The following is a 22,356-nucleotide window of genomic DNA, read 5'->3' as shown; positions in this document are numbered from 1 at the left end:
TGCACAGCTATGTCTGTGTGATACTGAATTTCAATAATAGCTACAGTGCCAAGGATGAACACAGCTCACTGTCTAAGGCACTTTGTAAATGCACCACTCCAGCGTTCTTGTCGATTGTGGCATCCCCATTCTGCACTTGAGGACTTTGCACTTATTGACAAGGGTAATAAAATATAAGACAAATCACCTAAATCAGCAAAATTATAATCATTTTGCAGGTTTTTTTCTAGGTTCATAAGATTATAGTTATAGCCATAACAGACAAGGACTTTTTTGTGCTCAGATTGTATTGTAGTAAATATTTATTTATTGAAATGTTAACCAAGAGTCAAAACAATTAATATGTCATTCAGTTTTCTTGTGAGAAAAGGAGGCAATGCAGACAAAACTTTCCATATTAGCCAGCTGATTAATTGCTTCATGGTAATAACCTTGCTTTAAAGAAACAGAACACATCCTCCATGATTTAAGCAAGGAAAACTCAGCGAGAAGTACTTGGAGTGGACAGAGTGGCTCTGGGAACCCCCGAGGTTTGCACTCTTGACATTCACCCTCACTCTGAGGCTCTCTCATGTAATGGGCTGCCACTGTCACCCAAAGAGTCTAAAGGTTGGTCTTTAGCTTTCACAAGAATGCTGTCTCCTGGGCATGGGGTCACAGTTCAACTTAAAGTGGAAAAATTAATTTAGAGAAAGTTTCTTCATGAAATGTATTTTAGTCATTTTAAATAATATAGATTATAAAGCTAAAAGTGACCCACTGCCTGTGAAGTGGGTACAGAACATCATATGGCTGGATGCTTATAATTATAAAGAATAGCATTGCTAACTCAGAATGAACTAAAATGGAAAGATTATTTATACCATCCCTTTATTTTACCCATGAATCAAGAGAGAATAAGCATGGCTAGTTACCGAAAGTGGGCAGAGTATGTAACAGTTACTGGGAGTATGCTCTGAGACTTCTTGTGTGGATATCTTTTATCCTCTAATTACTGTCTGTGGGGCTTGGGCAAGTTATTCATCTCTCTGTGCCTAAGATTCCTCATGCATAAGATTTGGTTATTAATAGCAATTCCCTCCATGTCAGGGACTTAACCAAGGTAAACTTTTAAAAATATGCCTGTCTTAGAGTGAGCCCTTCCTAAGTTGTAGCCACAGTTATTATTTGGTGAAAAGTCCAGGTCTAGCCTAAAACAAGATGACATAAAGTATGAGGTCCTTGGAGACAAGTTTATCTAATCTGCAGCTATAGCCTCAGTGCCTTCTCAAATGGAGGCAACTGATGGTTATGGGTGGGATGGCTGTTCTCTTTGGTTCCTGTCTCATAAATACTACTTTGTGCTACATTAATAAACACTTGTACTCTGAGAAGAATAATAGAGTGTAAATCAAGACATTTGCTAATTCATCACAGTATATTTGGGCCAGCTATTTTTATTGATTAAAATATCTCTTTCTAGATCCCAAAATATACTTCACAACAGCTAATCCTACCTGTGAAAGAAGAGTGACTTCCCAATGACAGCATGGAAAGGAAGAACCTAAAGAGCTTATAACAGAATTATCACAGAAGGATCAAATCCCTATGGTTCAATTATTTGTAGCACAAAACACTCAGACTAGAAACTATCACCACTGTTTTATTCTTTTGCACATCCTAAGCTCACTAAGGACATAATATTTTCCACTCCCCAATATCACCAGGGAGTCAGATTTCCCAAGACACATGAAGCCATAGGATTTCTTATTTGTTTTAACTTATGCCTGAATATCTTCATTTTTAACTTTGGAGAAATATTAATTTTTTTGTTTACAACATATAAAATAAACTAGTACACTGGTATAGTAAGAAAGTTTGGAATCTGAAAACCATTGGAAGATTAATTAACTTTTGTTGAACTTGGACCAGTCATTTTCCAATTCGGAGCCTTGTGATTTATTTTTCAATGGGAACAATAATTTACAGCGATGTGGACACTGTGGACATATAGATAACATGGATGTACTGGTGGTTCTCCCTTGGCACCTGACCCAACCCAGACCGATTGACTTTTCTTCTCTACTTTGCTTTGTTCACCTGAAATTTAATTTTATGGTCACAGCATCAGAGCTCCATGGGTAGCCAGGTTTCTATTTTTTTGATGTAGTGATATGTGAAATCACCCCTAGTAAAAGCATATCCAAGGTTCCCTACACTCTCAAAAATACTGTAAGTGTTCATCTTATTGTGTGTGTGAATATCACAGACATAAAATGAGCACAGAAAACACCATGCATCAGATATCATTGATTAAAACCAACTTTCTTTTACTTTTTCTCAGTTTCACAATATGCTAGCTCCTATGATGCTGGCGTCTAAAGTTAAGAAGAAGAAAAAATCATTTATTTGGAAGAACTTTCTCTTAAGAAGTAAACTTCTGAATAAAAGAAAAATTTTGTTTCTAGATTAAAACATCATAGATAGAGAGATCGAGAATCCCTTGCCTCATCTCCCCCTCCTAAGAAACAAATAAATTTAATGTTTACCCCTGGAGATCTCAACATACTCAGAAACACAATATTTTCAGGCAGAAAATAATAGAAGCTTGAATTAGAAGGAACCTGGATGACATTCTGGCTCAATACTGGTACAGAACAGTCCTGAGTAGAACACTACTGAGCTAGGGAGGGTCATCAGGAAGATATGACTGCTGGTTTGAACATGGGAGCTGGACCTTGGCAATGGAAGGCTCCCCATTCCCTCCTCTGTGCTTGGATGTCCAGTCCTCTTGCCTTCCTAGCACTAGAAGCTGCTCAAGGACACAGCCTTGAGATAGTGATGTGGTAATGAGACCATCTGAACTGGGCACATAGCTAAACCTACTTAAGGCCCTGTGTGTGTGACTACACCCAGGCAGGACCTGTATATAAATGGAGAAGTTTTGTGGGGTGGATGTAGAAATCTACTCTTCTTGCCACTGCCCAATAAAAGCCTCCTAAGTGAGTTCCCTGGTTTATTAAACCTACCACCCACCAAACTGGAGTGCTCTGCCTTTTTCTTAGGTCTCTTCTTGTCCTCAGCCTACTGGGGACTGGTTTCAGATTACAGCTGAGAAGCTCCCAAGGAAGCTGTCACCCAGCATAAATCCCTGCTTTTTCCTACATCCACATTCCAATTCTAACATTAATAAATATCTTTTTATTTTATATCCTGGAATATGGATGATACTGGAAGACAGCTGTGCTCACCACTATACCACCAGTGCCTGGAAATATGCATGGTTTTTTTTTTTGTTTTCTCGATCACAGCCAACACACCCTTACAGGGGATCCAGTCATGTATAACCAGCCTCTGTTCCATCTGCCATCTGCCTGAGTCCAGCCAGTTATTCACTGCAGGCTGTCCACACTCTGCACAGTGCTGTGGTACCTGAGACCCATGCAAAGCAAGGACATGTTTCCAGACTGCACAAGTGTCAGCTAACATGGTACCTTACAAAGTGAGGGCTGCCTCTATTTAATGCATCACTGTCTTCCTTTTCCTCAATTATTAAACAAACATTGCAATGAAAATCTTCTACCAAATGCCTTTTTATGCTCTCAGCACATTCTTCAAATTTGAATAACTTAGTGAAAGTGTACAGACATTTTTAAGACTCCTCAAAACATAATGTTAAGTTGATTTCAATAAAAACTATGTATTATTATTTCGACAGCATCAATGTAGAAATTGCCAGTCTTGTTGAACTGTCTTCAAAATAGATTCACAAAACTGTACAGTGATTCATGATTTTGATTGCTGACATTTATTTATTTTAATTCTGATTAACACAGAGTTTCTTTGCATGTTTCAATGACTCATAGTCGAGGGGTGTGTGTGGGCCTCTCAGTTCTTTTGAGGGATAATTGTTCGGAAAAATAAAATTCTGCTAGGGATAAGATTCTGTATTTAGGTATCTTTGTTAAAAAAAAATTATGTTGCATTATGGACACAGGTATGGTGCAAAAACAAATGTTTGTATAAAAGCATTCATGAATAAACAGCCTCATTGTGCCAAGGTTATAGGTTTTTGCATGAACAGGCCACCAGCATCTCTCTGCCCTTCTGAAAGAACAACTTAACTGGATTGTAACCTTTCAAATGTGAGCAGTCGTCTCTCTGGCCTCTACTTCATACATGTCCCTTTCTGATCTGGGTAGAGCAATGATATTAATACTAAATATTTTCCATGTTTTTCAAATAATCTACAGTGAATGTATATTTTTGGTATTGTCATATTTGATTTTTATATATATGTACGCATACACTTCATGAACTGAACCATTATTGCAGAAATTCTGCATTAAAGTTTCTGCATGGGATATCTAGAAGCATCTGATCTGAGCTCTCCAAAAATAAATTTTAAAAGAATACTATTTAAGATAAAAATGTCTTTACAAAAATTAAAAACATATTTTAACCTGCATGAATTATCAGAATTTGGTTTCAAATACATATATATTGGTCAAAGAAGAAATAGAAAAGAACTTATTTAGTGTGCAGTAAAGATAACATAAAAATTAGTGGAAAAATAAATGGTTACTTAATAAATAGTAGGAGAGAATGGGTTAGAATGTGAGGGAAAATGTTATATACAATATTCTAACATACAACAAAATTGTATCTCAAACAATTCAAGGTATTCTCATAAAATATGGTCATGAAAAACAATAACATAATATAGATGCTTGCTTATTTAAATTTAATTTTGAGAAAAAGCACAAAAAAAATAAGATAAAATATTTTCAAATAAAAATGTAAATAATCTTCATGTGAGAAATCATCAGATATACCATGTACAACAATCATCAAACTGGTGGATATCCCTATTCTTTAAATATATATTTCAATTCTTCTGTTCAAATGACAACAGATCTATGTGAGATCATATGGTATTTGTCCCTCACCACCTGGCTTATTTCACTTAGCATGATGCTCTCCAGTTCCATCAATGCTGTTGGCAAAGGGTATGAGCTCCTTCTTTCTCTCTGCTGAGTAGAATTCCATTGTGTAAATATACCATGGCTTTTTGATCCACTCATTTGCTGGTGGGCACTTAGGTTGCTTCTAGTACTTGGCTATTGTAAATTGTGCTGCTATGAACATTGGGATGCATAGGTTCTTTTGGATGGTGTTTCAGGGTTCTTAGGATATAATCCCAGCAGAGAAATTGCTGGGTCAAAGGGCAGTTGATCTCACCTTTAACTGGAACATAATCAACAAAAGAAAACAGCAAACAAAATATAACCAGAGACATTGAAGTTAAGAACAATCTAACAATAGCCACAGGGGAGTGGGGAGGGGATAGTGGGAAGAGGGGTTTACAGGAACTGCTATATAGGACACACGGACAAAATCAAGGGGGACGGTGGGGAGGGAGGTGGGTTTGGCTTGGGTGGGGTGGAGGCATGGGGAGAAAATGCAGACAACTGTAATTGAATAACAATAAAAATTTTTTAAAATAAATAAACATACAAAAAAAGTTTTAAAAAATGACAGCAGATCTGTTTCCTAAGAATTACAGCAAAGAAGCAAATATTCTTAAATGACATTTTCTCATAACAAATGTACGGTGAAATGGTTACTCTCAAACATTATTTATCATAAGTGTAAACTTTGATGAGTAAGTTCACTCACTCGTTCTAAAGAAAAATTTACCCAAAGAAAAATTTAGAAAAGCCTTTAAAAATGTCGACATTATTTAATTCAGCAATTTCACATTTAACAATCTGGTCTGAAAGAATAATCTATAAGATATGTACATAGAGTTATGAGTCAATTATAACAAAAATAGCAGAAATATCAATATGATAGAATAATGGTTTGCAAGGTAAACTAAGTGAAAAAAATACACCAAATGCAGAGAGCAGTTCTCTGTTAACATGTAAATTTTAGACTTATTTCAAACTTGAAATTGAATTTTATTACAAAACTGAAAAATATTTCAGTCGTTTTCACAATAGGCATGTCATATTTTTGTAATTAACTTCAAGTATGATTCCACTTTGTGTATTATATTACATTAAAAATGGTCCTCACTACATACATGTAGTCTGTAAGAAATACAAACATAATACTATCCAGTGAAAATTAAAGTTCAAACTTGTCTATGGGAAATATTCCAATTTTTATAAAGTATAAAACTATATGTGAATATCCATTTATTCAGAAAAACATAACAAAACACAAACAGAGGTTGTTCATTGGTTTAGGACATAAGACAGGTAAACATTACTTCCTCACATCTGTCTGTATTTCTAGTTCTATATAGTGGACACGTTTGATAGAATCAGCCTATATTCAATCAATGGAAACTTAAGAATAGAGCCCAAATTTCCAGAACTGCTGGTCATGTAGATATTTCCTGAAAAACAATTCAAACATAGTAGAATAAATTTAGCAGTTGATTTCATTTGGGCATTTGGTATTGTGGTCTTATTTAAAATTAAAGTCAACCTCCCTGGTGAAGCTCAATGGATTGAAGAGGCCTGTAAACCAAAGGGTCACTGGTTCCATTCTCTGTCAGGGCACAGGCCTGGATTGCAAGCCAGGTCCCCAAATAGGAGATGCATAAGAGGCAACCACACATTAATATTTCTCTCCTTCTCTTTCTCCCTCCCATCCACTCTCTAAGAATAAATAAAAATATTTAAAGTAAATGAATAAAATAAAATAAAAGTCCATAATCTTAGAATACCAAACATTTAAGGCAATTTAACAAAAGTTTAACATGAGGTTCAGTATGTAGCCATGTCATTGACTAATAATGCATGTGTTAATATGAATAAGTTAGGTATCTCTCTATATAGCTTTTCTTAATATCGTTTTTCTCAAAGAAATTTTGAAAACTGTGACAGACTAATCTAGAAAATGGTGAATCACAGACAGTTTTATACACCAAAGTAAACATTGGGGGTTCACTTCCAGAAGGATTTCTACACCCCTACTCATGTGTATCTGCTCTCAGAGCTTTCTTGGGTCTGCAGAAGCCAGTTGATAGACAGTAGTAACTCTTAATAAATTAGACATAGGTCAGAACTACTATGTAAAAAAAACCTACCTTGACATGTCACTTCACTGGTGATTGAATTTCTGGACTCTCACAAGGAAGTGTTAAAACTTTATTTTCAAAATCAAGGAATGTAAATGGTATTTTAAAATGAAAAAACATGATTCTTAGGATTTATGTAATATGTGTGGTTAGGAGAATGCATACAGGAAGCTTAAACCCATGGGTGATCCATGTATTTAAAATTTCTTCACTGTGATTCCAAGCACCAGAGCCATTGTGTTACACTGCACATTGAAGAGTAAATTATTCCTAACTTTTCAAAAAGAGGTGTAAAACTAACCACCTCATTTGAAACTCACTCTGGCTCTGAAGACTATATAAATCACAGCAAATGGGGTTCCAATGTTCCCATCAGAGTGAATTACACCACCAAGTAAGAAAACATAGTAAAGTATTGGGTGGAACTATTGAATAGTGCCCATTTATTATCAAAATTCTCTGCTAAATAAAACATTTTCAATTTCAATGTTACAGTTTTATGAGAACAATACCCTTAAAGTTACAAATTCTGCCAGAAATTAGCAAGTGTCATTGCGAGTTCATGACACTAAATAAAAATGATTACAGAGCAGTAGGTTGGCCCTTTGAAGAGAGTCCCTGCCTCGTCACAGACGCTTACCCATCACAATGAACAGATGGCTAAACTGCATTTCTATGGAGGAGATTTCCTTTCACCATCCGCTGCAGGGCGCGGATCACATGCTTGTTCCTTAGACTGTAGATCAATGGGTTCAGCATTGGGCTCAAAAAAGTATAGAAGACTGCAATTATTTTGGAGTCCTCTACAGACCTCTCAGATGGGGGCTTTAAGTACATGCAGAAGAGGGTCCCATAAAATATAGTGACTGTTGTCAGGTGGGAGCCACAGGTAGAGAAGGCTTTGTGCCTGCCTTCAGCAGAACGGATCCGCAAGATGGCTGCAAGAATGAAAAGGTAGGACAGGAGAATGATGCAGAGAGAGCTTGAGAGAGTAAATCCAGCCACTACCAGCATTGCCATCATTTTGACATGGGTGTCAGAGCAGGCCAGCATTATCAGAGGAGGATCAGCACAGTAGAAATGATTGATTTCAAGGGAGCCACAGAAGGACAAGTGAAAGGTCAGCAGTGCCTGAGACAGTCCATTTAGGAAGCCAAAAACATAACATACCATGACAAGAGAGGTGCAGGTGTCCTTGGACATTCTGCTACTGTAATGTAAAGGGCTGCAGATGGCCACATAGCGATCCAATGCCATGGAAGCAAGGATGTAAAACTCAGTGATCGCCAGGGCGATGAAGAGAAGACACTGCGAGAAGCACCCAGCATAGGAGATGGTCTTCTGGTCTGAGAGGAAATTGTACAGCATATTCGGGGTGATGTTGGAGGAATAGCAAATGTCTACAAAGGAGAGGTGGCTGAGGAAGAAATACATGGGCGTCTGGAGGTGGGAGTTGGTCCTGATCAGCACAATCATGCACAGATTCCCTGTCAGCGTGATTAGGTAGATCACCAGAAACACCCCAAACAGGATCTTCTCTAGTACTGGGTCGTCTGTGAGTCCCAAGAGAATGAATTCTGCCAGGGTAGTGTGGTTTGGGGAAGACATTTTCTTATCCTTTGAAAACTAAAAGTGACAAAGAAAAGTGAAGGATTCTGCATTTATTTTATCCACCTCATATTTACTTAATTTAGTCATTATTGGGAAATCTCTCTTCTCAAAAAATACATGAGTGTTGCCCTGGCTGGTGTGGCTCAGTGGACCGAGTGCAGGCCTGGGAAGGAAAGGGCATATACCTGGGTTGCAGGCCAGGTCCCCAGCAGGGGGCTCTCTAGGGGCAACCACACATTGATGTTCCCTCCCTTTCTTCCTCCCTCCCTGCCCCCTCTAAAAAAAATAAGTAAATACAATCTTAAAAAATTACATGAGTGTCTACATAAATATATTTCCCCTATATCTCTACGTTGTCTCTCTCTTCCCTCAATATATCAAGTAGACATACACATTCTCTCTCTAATATGTATGTGATTACATATGTGTATGTAATTACATTATATATTAATATGTATAATGGAAAAATATTGCAGATTATATATTTTCTTACATTTATATCTATCTTTTTGGAAAACTCCAAATATGGTATTTTTTCAAATGTCAAGAAAAAATAAAGCCAAAGGAATCAAAATCAGGTATGAAAAAGAGCATCTTACCATCATTCAGCTGAACAAATGTTGGAAGTTAGTTTTCTAGGGTCCCTCCAGCTCTGATATCTTGTAGTTTTGGATACAAAATAAGATATAAATATTCAATGTAGAATTTTCCATTTGAAAACTCAGTTGTCTGACTTCATTTATGTAGAGGGCATTGAGTTAGTGAAACTTGTCTCTTATAAATGGCTAAGAAGATACAGAATAAAGAATTGTTCTCCCCATTTTATAAATTAACCCATTCATTTATTCATGTACACTGAAAAATTTTGATACATTTCTGTTCTAGGTTCTGGGGCTATAGCAAGAAAACTATTCCTGATCTTCACAGAGCACATGTTATAGGAGAGTTAAACACAGAGACGAAGATGTAGAACATAATGCCATTTAGAAGCAAGTATTATGAAGGAAATGAAGGCAGGATGATTTAGATGTACTTTTCCCCCCACATTATTAAGAAACTGATTTCCACTCAAAATCACATAACATATTTTTGTGAACAAATGTAGACTATGACCTACCTGTAATAGATGGCTTACAATATTTTGTAAAAACAAAGTAGGAAGATTTATAGTGTATTCCTTAAGAATATTGTCCAGGGTATTATTAAAATAATTTTTAAAGCCAATTAAAATAGCCTTTGTTCCTCAATAGAAAATTTTTAATTTTATGCTTTGGGACCTAGATTCTCCTTTGAGGCCCTTTACCCCTACGTAACACCTATACACACTGCTGATATTGTGCGTGGGCATTATAGCACGTATAAAGAATTTAACTATCACTTTTAATGCTATGGAAGAAAAAATATGGGAAAAAGGTTTTGTAGTTTTAGTGTAGTAAAGGACAGGGCATTCCAATCAGAAAGCTTAATGATTCTGTACAAAGAGTAAGATGAGGTCATCTAAGGAGAGTGAGGAGGAGGAGGTACAGTAGTTGAGAGATGTGCAGAGCAGAAAAACTAGGAAAGCCACAGAATAAAAAGCAATGTCCACATTAAATAATTCTGACAAAGGTTCTTGCATTCAGAACACATGGAGATTCTGCACAATAAACTAATAAGCACAATTTTTAAAAGTCTAGGAAGGAAGTAAACAATTTATTAAAAAGATGTATGAACAGCCACTATACATGTAGAGAATTTCAACATCCATCCATCATTGTCAAAGCAATGCCTGTTGGAACTGCAGTGGGAGACCTCTTCAAACCCACATCAATGGCAAGAATTTTTTAAATAGACAATAAAAAAAAGCTAGGTCAAGTGATTGATACTCTGAGAATAAATCACTTGATGGAGTATAAAATGATTCAAATGCTTTGGAAAACTGGCTTTTTCTTATGAAATTTCTTAAAAAGTTATGATTCTTTATAAAATGATGGCCCAGTAAGTATTAAGTATTTATCCAAAAGAAAAGAAGATATACCCACAAAGAAACTCAAATGCATATTGGCAGACACATACATTTCAATATAGTGAAATATCCCTATAATTGAACACTAATCCACAGTAAACGTTTTTAAAAGACAAATAATACAACTGAAAGGAATCACACACACAAAAACAACCTTATATAGAGAGGAAGATAACTTCCAGGATGGCAAAGTAGTGATCCCCCAAAACCTGCTTCTCCTTAACAGTAATGACAACACTGACAAAGGTTGTCAAATCAACTTTTCAGAACTCTGGGTATTACCCAAAGGCTTGCAGCAATCCCAAGAGTGTTTCTTCAACTACAAATGTCTGAATCTTGTTAGGAAGAGTGAGCTCTGGGGGGTGGGGAGGGGTTCTCTGGGCCTTATTCTCACCCTCTCTCCCTACCTGCAGAGCAGCCTTAAAAACAAACCATGATTACACGGCTATATACATGTGTCAAGTTGCATTAAGATGTCTACATTTTATTGTAATAAATTTACCTTTGTAAATTTTGAAGTTAAGTTGCTTTCCTCAGAGTCCAACAGATCAAGTTATTCAGTGACTGTTTAATAATAAGGTTCCAGTAAAAAATAAACACACACACACAGAGGCACAATGGCATCAGTCTCTTTCCAAAGTTAAATAAAACAGGTTGACAGGCAAACATTGAAGGCTAGAACTTGCTTCAGACCCATTCTTCATCTTCCAAATTTTAACAATTACATCATGGATGAAATCCAAATTATACTATAGGGTCATAGTAATCAAAACAACATGGTACTGGCCTAAAAAGAGACCCATAAATCAATGGAAGAGATTAGAGAGCTCAGAAATAAACCCACTCCTTTATAGTCAGTTGGGGGAGAGGGGAAGGACATTAAGGAACATGTATAAAGGACATGTATAAAGAAGAGGTGGTGGTGGGTGGGAGGGGGGAAGGTGGAAGGATGGAGACAACTGTACTTGAATGACAATAAAAAATTAATTTAAAAAAACCACATGTTTTTGCATTTACTGAAAGACTTTGGACATCAAGTAACTAATTCATACATTAAGATCCTATCCATCAAAATGCAACTTTTGTAAACACCTCCACAAGGAGTCCTAATGATATCCTGTAGCTGATTTCTGGATGAAAGCTTCAGGAATTCGTCTACCAAAGTGAATCATTCAGGTATAAATCTTCCTACTCTGGGGACATTCAGGGAGGGTAAGGAATCATTCTGCCTCCACAGGTAAGTCTGATAGTTCTGAAAATCAAGAACTCATAAGAAATATGGTTTGATTTCTTACTTTTCCTCTTTTGAACATAAAATAAAATTAATAGTGATCGGAAAAATTACCTCATTAAGACAAAAACATGGGCAGACAGACCTCAGACTCTTTCTGACACAGACAATAGCTGACCTGAGATAGTAGGAGGTCACACGGGCCTTGAAACTTCCCTGATTGTACTTGCAGATCCATTTCACAGCACAGCCAAGATTCAGAGAAGGTTACATATGGAATTTTAGCCAACTCTTGGAATTCAAGAAGTACACACATCACAATTTTCTTCTAACTTGTTTATCTTCTCCAAGCCTGGAGTCTGAGTTTTTGGCACAAGAAAATATACTTCCACTCCATATGCCTTTAATAATTTCAGACGCTTATTTTTAAAAGAAAAGTTTACAGGATTTGGGGTAAGTGAGTGTGAGATTAAGGGTGAGGAAGAAGTTAATAGTTAATGTGAACACTTTTCCTTCCTCATTTGAAGAGGCTTCTCTTAGGTTTTCCCATGTAGATTGAACTGAAATTTTGGCAATGCTGTATCCAGGATCATCAAAACAAGTTGACATTGTTTTGTTCAAAGGAATCCACTTTCCTCTACTGTGTTTCAGTCCCTCCTCCCATTATTATGGATTTTACTGACTTGTCAGGGGAAGGACCCCAGTTGGCCAAAGTTCTCCGAAAAGATTCTATAGGGCTTCTAGTTCTTGTTTTCTTTCTCTTGCATTGTACATAGATCTTTAATTCATACTTCCCACAAACATCACTGAGGTTCCTTTCCATAATTCTAGTATTTAATCTGTAATGATTTTATACATTAAATTCATATTTTCTTCTGGATATTTTCATGCCTCCCATTTTCTGACTTATCTTCCTCTTGGACTGATAGAGAAGCACTGAATGAAGAAAGGGGTCTCTCTAAGATTTGGATTATTTCCACCTGCTGGAAGTCCCCAGCACTTTGGACTATGTCCTGTGATTTGAGCTGAAAAGTTCTTAGACACCATCCAACACAGACAATCTGTGCTGGCACTTTTAAAACTGAAATCTTCAGTGAGAATGATAACAAATGGGTCCTTCTCCCACATCCCATCACTTCAGCCCACAAATTGAAACATAACGATACCAAATCTACTTTCACAACCGGAATTTCTCTTGTGTATTCCAGAAGACACATAAAGAAACACAAACTCTGGACTGTGTGTAATAAATATTAGAACAGTGTGATTTTTCATAAGAAAGTTTTCTTCCTTTTCCATCAGTTGCTTGAGTGCATGAAGACTTAGGTAGGATCGTGGAGACTTTCAAGAAGACGATCTCTTTTCAACCCTTCTAAAACCAATGGAATTCTGTGAGGGCTAAAGTAAACAGCTGGAGTTTTTCCAGCTAACAGAGAAAACATTTGTGTACATTGATGGAAGCAAATTCTATACTTAGGGGGAATTTGATCAATCACACATTAAGACCCCATCCATTAATGTCAGACTCTTGTAAACATCACCACAGGGAGTCCTCATGATATCCCATAGAAGATTTCTTCATCTGATGTAAGAGGAATGTATAAGCTAACATGTAAAACCATGTGATAAAAACTCTTTTATCTAGTCTAGACAGAGCATTTCAATTGCTAATTCAGTGCCTCAACTTTAGCTGTGCATTAAACTTATGTGGAAACTCATTAAAAATATATCAATGTGTGTGTTCCACCTAAACTGAGCTAGAACCCAAGTCTCAGTGTTTTTTAAAATTTCACACCTGATTCAAATGTGAAGCCAGGGTTAATAATCCCAATCTAAGTGTTAGATTTGTGAATGCAATATTTTAGTAAAGCAATAGACTTCATCTTTTAAATTATCACAGTTTTCAGGTCAGGCACTATTACCACTAGCCTGAGTTATTTAAAGAAACCCCTGATTGTGCTCCCTCCTGTACACTGTTTTCATGACAGCTAGAGTTTCTAAGTAACTCCATCTCTACTGGTAACATCAGGAAGTTAAGAAATGTGTGAAAAACCATCTGTTATGAGTTGGAAAAGTTATCTCATTTATTCATCCATTTATTCAGTTAAGGGATACTGCATATCAATTGTGATTCAGGTGCTCACCCAAGTTCTGGGGATATGACACAAAAAAAGTTCCTTTCCTCACATGGCTAGCTTTCTCATAGAGGGACACATAGCAAAATATACATAAAATTGTTTTTGTAACTAAATAATTTCTGAAGTGATAAGTGACAGTGGTAAAAAGTAGATCGTGACTCAAGATTCTAGAACCATTGGGAATAAAATTTAACTTAGAAAGATGGCCAGCCAATGCCTTTCATAGGAGGTGTTATTGGTAGAGAGATCTAATTAAAGGGATGGAATGCATCACTGAAAGATCTGGAGGAAGAACACTCTAAGCAGATTAAGCAGTATGCTCAGAGGTCCTGAGGTGGGAATGAAGCAGCATGTTTAAGAAACAGCTAGAAAGTCAATGGGGTAGAAGAAGAAAGACTGAAGATAAAGTGGTCAAAGCGTTTGCAGAGATTAACCTCACAGGTTCCCTTCTCATCATCTCCTACCTTTTCATTTTCATCATCGTTATGAAGTTCTGTTCTAGTGAAGGACAGTGCAAAGCCTTGTCCACCTGTGCCTCCCACCTCATAGCTGTCACTATGTTCTATGGGTCCCTGTTCTGCATGTATCTCAGAGCAGCAAATGAGCAGTCTGTTCAGCAAGGGAAAGTTATGGGAATGTTTTGTATTTTTGTGAATCCCATGTTCAACACATTTATCACCAGCCTGAGGAACAAGAATGTGACACAAGCCTTAAGAAGAGTGTTTAGGAAAAATATAGGCACATGGAGAAAAGTTCTCTGTCAACAGTGTCAAAATGGAAAAATAAGTCTGAAAAACAATCAAAAGCACCTCTTCTTGGTTGTGCCGAAGTGCAATTCTCTGGAATAACAGTCATATTTGTATGTATTCATAGTTTGGGGCTGAGCGAGCTTCTAATGGAAACAAGGAATGGGAAAGTTGTTTGGAAATGAGGATTGATAGCAAAGACAATAGCAGAAGTCCGCTGTTTATGATTAAACAGGCCCATGTCTCATTCAATGTCTTATTTCCACTTAATTCGTAAGTCAGTAAGTTTTTCCTCTCACTCTTTAGCTCATCCACATCGAGCATCATATACCCATCCCATCAGTAAAAAGCATGCTTTACAATATATTTCTTCAATAAAATATTGATTTACTGTTCTATGATACATTATATATATTCCTTTAATGAAAGCTTACTATCTTCTCCAAAAAGTATATATCTCTATTTTCAGATGTTTGCTCTCAATATACTTTTGGTGCATTTTTATATCAACTTTTCTTAAATATAAAACCATATGTTTTCATTATCTCAACAAATAACCTGATATTTTATATTTTAATAATGCAATAATAGGTATGGTTATTTCCTTTAATCACAATAAGCACTTTTATTAATGGGAGATACCCATTCGTGATTTAGAATTTCTATTTCTTACATAAGAGTTTTATACCTTTCTATCCCCATAATATTACCTATGATTGTTCTATAATTTTACCTATTACCTTTATTTCTTGTCAACCCACAAACCTTTTTACAATAACAGCTGCTCCAACATCCAACTATATTATCGCATAAGCTTCCTCCAGATTGTTTGATACTCTTAGAAACTGGTCTTTACTTAATATTGATATGGCACATTATAGTAGTATACACTTCCTTTTAACATTCATGGAGTTTTTACTTTTCTCTCTTTAGGAAAATCTTTGACCATATAAGTTGTTATTTCTGATCTTATTGGATTAAGAGAGAATTCACAGTTTTATTTTTATTTTCATTTTTTATTTTGTTGATGTAGTGATATGTGAAATCACCACTAGTAAAAAGTATCCAAGTTTCCCTACACCCTCAAAAATACTGTGAGTCTTCATCTTGTTTTATGTGTGAATATAATAGATATAAATTGAGCACAGAAAACACCATGCATCAGATATAATTGATTAAAACCTACTTTAATTTGTTTTCCTTTTTCTCAGTTTCACATTATGCTACCTGCTATAATGCTGGTGTGTAAAGTTAGGAAGAAGAAAAAAACATTTACTTGGAAGAAGTTTCTCTTAAGAAGTAAACTTCTGAATAAAAGAAAAATTTTGTTTCTAGATTAAAATATCATAGATAGAGAGATCGATAATCCCTTGCCTCATCTCCCCCTCCTAAGAAACAAATAAGTTTAATGTTGTTTACCCCTGGAGATCTCAACATACTCAGAAACACAATATTTTTAGGCAGAAAATAATAGAAGCTTGAATTAGAAGGAACTTGGATGACATTCTGGCTCAATACTGGTACAGAACAGTCCTGAGTAGAACACTACTGAGCTAGGGAGGGTCATCAGGAAGATATGACTGCTGGTTTGAACATGGGAGCTGGACCTTGGCAATGGAAGGCTCCCCATTCCCTCCTCTGTGCTTGGTTGTCCACTCCTCTTGCCTTCCTAGCACTAGAAGCAGCTCAAACAGCCTTGAGATAGTGATGTGGTAATGAGACCATCTGAACTGGGCACATAGCTAAACCTACTTAAGGCCCTGTGTGTGTGACTACACCCAGGCAGGACCTGTATATAAATGGAGAAGTTTTGTGGGGTGGATGTAGAAATCTACTCTTCTTGCCACTGCCCAATAAAAGCCTCCTAAGTGAGTTCCCTGGTTTATTAAACCTACCACCCACCAAACTGGAGTGCTCTGCCTTTTTCTTAGGTCTCTTCTTGTCCTCAGCCTACTGGGGACTGGTTTCAGATTACAGCTGAGAAGCTCCCAAGGAAGCTGTCACCCAGCATAAATCCCTGCTTTTTCCTACATCCACATTCCAATTCTAACATTAATAAAGATCTTTTTATTTTATATCCTGGAATATGGATGATACTGGAAGACAGCTATGCTCACCACTATACCACCAATGCCCTCTTGGTTGGTACTGGAAATATGCACTGTTTTTTGTTTCTTGATCACAGCCAACACACCCTTACAGGGGATCCAGTCATGTATAACCAGCCTCTGTTCCATCTGCCATCTGCCTGAGTCCAGCCAGTTATTCACTGCAGGCTGTCCACACTCTGCACAGTGCTGTGGTACCTGAGACCCATGCAAAGCAAGGACATGTTTCCAGACTGCACAAGTGTCAGCTAACATGGTACCTTGCCAAGTGAGGGTTGCCTCTATTTAATGGATCACTGTCTTCCTTTTCCTCCATTATTAAACAAACATTGCAATGAAAATCTTCTACCAAATGTCTTTTTATGTTCTCAGCACATTCTTCAAATTTGAATACCTGAGGGGAAGTGTACAAACACTTTTAAGACTCCTCAAAACATAACTTTAAGTTGATTTCATAAAAACTATGCATTATTATTTCAACAGCATCAATGTAGAAATTGCCGGTCTTGTTGAACTGTCTTCAAAATAGATTCACAAAACTGTACAGTGATTCATGATTTTGATTGCTGACATTTATTTATTTTAATTCTGATTAACACAGAGTTTCTTTGCACGTTTCAAAGACTCATAGTCGAGGGGTGTGTGTGGGACTCTCAGTTCTTTTGAGGGATAATTGTTGGGAAAAATAAAATTCAGTTAGGGATAAGATTCTGTATTTAAGTATCTGTGTTGAAGAAAACTATGTTGCATTATGGACACAGGTATGGTGCAAAAACAAATGTTTGTATAAAAGCATTCATAAATAAACAGCCTCAATGTGCCAAGGCTATATAGGCTTTTTGCATGAATAGGCAATCAGCACCTCTCTCTGCTTTTCTGAAAGAACAACTTAACTGGATTGTAACCTTTCAAATGTAAGCAGTCGTCTCTCTGGCCTCCACTTCATACATGTCCCTTTCTGATCTGGGTAGGCAATAATATTAATACTAAATATTTTTCCATGTTTTTCAAATAATCTACAGTGAATGTATATTTTTGGTATTGTCATATTTGATTTATATATATATGTATGCATACACTTCATGAACTGAACCGTTATTGCAGAAATTCTGCATTAATGTTTCTGCATGGGATATCTAGAAGCATCTGATCTGAGCTCTCCAAAAATAAATTTTAAAATACTATTTAAGATAAAAATATCTTTACAAAAATTAAAAATATATTTTAACCTACATTAATTATAAGAATTTGGTGTCAAATACACACATATTGTTCAAAGAAGAAATAGAAAAAAACTTATTTAGTGTGCAATAAAGATAACATAAAAATTAGTGGAAAAATAAATGGTTACTTAATAAATAGTAGGAGAGAATGGGTTAGAATGAGAGGCAAAATGTTATATATCATATGCTAACATATAATAAAATTGTATCTCAAACAATTCAAGGTATTCTCATAAAATATGGTCATGAAAAACAATAACATAATATAGATGCATGCTTATTTAAATTTAATTTTGAGAAAAAGCACAGAACAAATAAGATAAAATATTTTCAAATAAAAATGTAAATAATCTTCATGTGAGAAATCATCATATATACCACGTACAACAATCATCAAGCTGGTGGATATCCCTTATTCTTTAAACATACATTTCAATTCTTCTGTTCAAATGACAACAGATCTATGTGAGATCATATGGTATTTGTCCCTCACCACCTGGCTTATTTCACTTAGCATGATACTCTCCAGTTCCATCAATGCTGTTGGCAAAGGGTATGAGCTCCTTCTTTCTCTCTGCTGAGTAGAATTCCATTGTGTAAATATACCATGGCTTTTTGATCCACTCATTTGCTGATGGGCACTTAGGTTGCTTCCAGTACTTGGCTATTGTAAATTGTGCTGCTATGACATTGGGATGCGTAGGTTCTTTTGGATGGTGCTTCAGGGTTCTTAGGGTATAATCCCAGCAGAGGAATTGCTGGGTCAAAGGGCAGTTGATCTCACCTTTAACTGGAACATAATCAACAAAAGAAAACAGCAAACAAAATATAACCAGAGACATTGAAGTTAAGAACAATCTAACAATAGCCACAGGGGAGTGGGGAGGGGATAGTGGGAAGAGGGGTTTACAGGAACTGCTATATAGGACACACGGACAAAATCAAGGGGGACGGTGGGGAGGGAGGTGGGTTTGGCTTGGGTGGGGTGGAGGCATGGGGAGAAAATGCAGACAACTGTAATTGAATAACAATAAAAATTTTTTAAAATAAATAAACATACAAAAAAAGTTTTAAAAAATGACAGCAGATCTGTTTCCTAAGAATTACAGCAAAGAAGCAAATATTCTTAAATGACATTTTCTCATAACAAATGTACGGTGAAATGGTTACTCTCAAACATTATTTATCATAAGTGTAAACTTTGATGAGTAAGTTCACTCACTTGTTCTAAAGAAAAATTTCCCCAAAGAAAAATTTAGAAAAGCCTTTAAAAATGTCGACATTATTTAATTCAGCAATTTCACATTTAACAATCTGGTCTGAAAGAATAATCTATAAGGTATGTACATAGAGTTATGAGTCAATTATAACAAAAATAGCAGAAATATCAATATGATAGAATAATGGTTTGCAAGGTAAACTAAGTGAAAAAAATACACCAAATACAGAGAGCAGTTCTCTGTTAACATGTAAATTTTAGACTTATTTCAAACTTGAAATTGAATTTTATTACAAAACTGAAAAATATTTCAGTCGTTTTCACAATAGGCATGTCATATTTTTGTAATTAACTTCAAGTATGATTCCACTTTGTGTATTATATTACATTAAAAATGGTCCTCACTACATACATGTAGTCTGTAAGAAATACAAACATAATACTATCCAGTGAAAATTAAAGTTCTAACTTGTCTATGGGAAATATTCCAATTTTTATAAAGTATAAAACTATATGTGAATATCCATTTATTCAGAAAAACATAACAAAACACACACAGAGGTTGTTCATTGGTTTAGGACATAAGACTGATAAACATTACTTCCTCACATCTGTCTGTATTTCTAGTTCTATATAGTGGACACGTTTGATAGAATCAGCCTATATTCAATCAAGGAAACTTAAGAATAGAGCCCAAATTTCCAGAACTGCTGGTCATGTAGATATTTCCTGGAAAACAATTCAAACATAGTGCAATAAATTTAGCAGTTGATTTCATTTGGGCATTTGGTATTGTGGTCTTATTTAAAATTAAAGTCAACCTCCCTGGTGTAGCTCAATGGATTGAAGCAGGCCTGTGAACCAAAGGGTCACTGGTTCCATTCCCAGTCAGGGCACAGGCCTGGGTGGCAAGCAAGGTCCCCACGTAGGGAGCACATAAAAGGCAACCACACATTGACGTTTCTCTCCTTCTCTTTCTTCCCCCTTTTCCCTCTAAAAATAAATAAAAATATTTTTAAAACTAAGTAAAATAAAAGTCCACTATCTTAGAATACCAAGCATTTAAGGCAATTTAACAAAAGTTTAGCATGGGGTTCAGTATGTAGCCATGTCGTTGACTAATAATGCATGTGTTACAGAGCAGGGGGGGGCTCACGATAAATTATTACAGAAAGGATTCCCCCTTTCTGCCTCTGGAGATTCCTTCCCCTCACGCCCACCTGCTAGGTTCGCAATGCCCACCGCCAGAGGAAAGACGTCTCCCAATGCCAGAGACTGGTGAAAAGGAAAAGAATTGTTTATTTAAAAGTTACACAAACTTAAGAATAATGACCTAATGTCTTCAACAAGATACTAAAGTCCTCTAGAATACCCACAGATGCACAGTCCTTCCCTCTCCCTGTGCCCAGTCCGGGGTATCGTGTCTCAGGAAAGGAAGTAGAAGTCCGTGATTCAGGCTCCCGGCACCATCCGCTGTGTGGCTGCTGCAATCTCCAGTTAATCCAAAGCCGTGTGGCACCTTCTCATGGCCCACCAGCAAGAGTCCTTTCTCCCCTTTCCTTCCTGGCAAAGTCTCTCCTGCTGCCTAAGCCGCGTGGCAAAAAGAAGCACTCCAAAACCTCGTGGTCCTCTCTACTCTCCTTCAGAACCATGTGGTCCTTTTCCCCATTTCAGAACCGCGTGGCCCTCTCCCTTTCCCCTCAGAACCTCGTGGTTCCCTCCTATTCACTCCAGAACCATGTGGCCTCCTATTTACTTCAGAGTCGCATGGTCTACTCTCCTCAGAAACTCTTGGTTCTCCCATTCACTTCAGAGCCACATGGTCTACTCTTTACTATGGCTGCCGGGCCTAGGTTTAAATCCCAGCGCCCATCTTCCTTTCCAGCCCCATTTCCGACTCCTCCTACAGTCAGTTACACCTGCCAGCATCCCCGTATTCTTCCAGCTTTACTGGGCTGCCATAGTAAGTCTGGGCAGGTGTGGCCCCATGGCGTGGAGCCAATCATCTCCAAGCTCTCACGCAGGCCCTGTAACCAGGGGGAGTTGCTTCCAAGACCCATCTTGGGTGGAAGTCACTCCCATCTCCCTGGCTCAAAGCAGGGCCACAGCTATTGAACATATCTATGAAACCAGTTAAAGGTTATAGATATGTTAAATGACTGTGCCAGGGGTTAGCTGCAAAGCTCTTGCTACCTAAACAGCTCTGAATGGCCCTGTTCCATGTGTCCCATCCCCCCTGGCTCAGGCTTGTGGGGGTGAGGACATCCTACATACATTTTTCTAATATTTCCTGGACACCCCAAGCTCTGGACCCCATTACAAATCCCTTCCTGGGTCCCTCCTCTTGGCTGCACCCTGCTTGGCATGGATTAACATGAATGAGTTATGTATCTCCTTACATAGCTTTTCTTAATATCGATTTTTCTAAAAGAAACTTTGAAAACTGTGATAGACAAATTTAGAAAATAGTGAATCACAGACAGTTTTATTCACCAAAAGTAAACATTAGGGGTTCACTTCCAGAAGGATTTCTACACCCCTACTCACGTGTATCTGCTCTCAGGGCTTTCTTGGGTCTGCAGAAGCCAGTTGATAGACAGTAGTAACTCTTAATAAATTAGACATAGGTCAGAACTACTATGTAAAAAAACCCTACCTTGACATGTCACTTCACTGGTGATTGAATTTCTGGAATCTCATAAGGAAGTGTTAAAACTTTATTTTCAAAATCAAGGAATGTAAATGGTATTTTAAAATGAAAAAAATGATTCTTAGGATGTGTATAATATGCGTGGTTAGGGAAATGGAATGCATACAGAAAGTTTAAACCTATGGGCGATCCATGTATTTAAAATTTCTTCATTGTGATTCCAAGCACCAAAGCCATTGTTTTACACCACATATTGAAGAATAAATTATTCGTAACTTTTCAAAAAGAGGTGTAAAACTAACCACTTCATTTGAAACTCACTCTGGCTCTGAAGACTATATAAATCACAGCAA

At 36.9% G+C, this 22,356-nt stretch overlaps 1 protein-coding gene across 1 annotated transcript; it reads right to left on the bottom strand.

Annotated features, from left to right (window-relative positions):
- Positions 1 to 7,065: 7,065 nt before the first annotated feature.
- LOC128780978 (olfactory receptor 5M10) lies at positions 7,066 to 8,723 on the bottom strand. Its single transcript, XM_053924870.1, has one exon. It carries the CDS (start codon positions 8,678 to 8,680, stop codon positions 7,733 to 7,735), a length of 948 nt encoding a protein of 315 aa, XP_053780845.1. The 5' UTR covers positions 8,681 to 8,723; the 3' UTR covers positions 7,066 to 7,732.
- Between the last annotated feature and the right edge of the window lie 13,633 nt (positions 8,724 to 22,356).

The sequence above is a fragment of the Desmodus rotundus genome, chromosome 5 (genome assembly GCF_022682495.2).
Source record: "Desmodus rotundus isolate HL8 chromosome 5, HLdesRot8A.1, whole genome shotgun sequence".
Taxonomy (NCBI): Eukaryota; Metazoa; Chordata; class Mammalia; order Chiroptera; family Phyllostomidae; genus Desmodus; species Desmodus rotundus.
The sequence above is the reverse complement of the archived record's forward strand: the minus strand, read 5'-3'. Positions and strand labels throughout refer to the sequence as shown.

Excerpts from the sequence above, each read along its gene's own strand:
- LOC128780978 (XM_053924870.1), bottom strand. The coding sequence starts at position 8,680 with ATGTCTTCCCCAAACCACACTACCCTGGCAGAATTCATTCTCTTGGGA.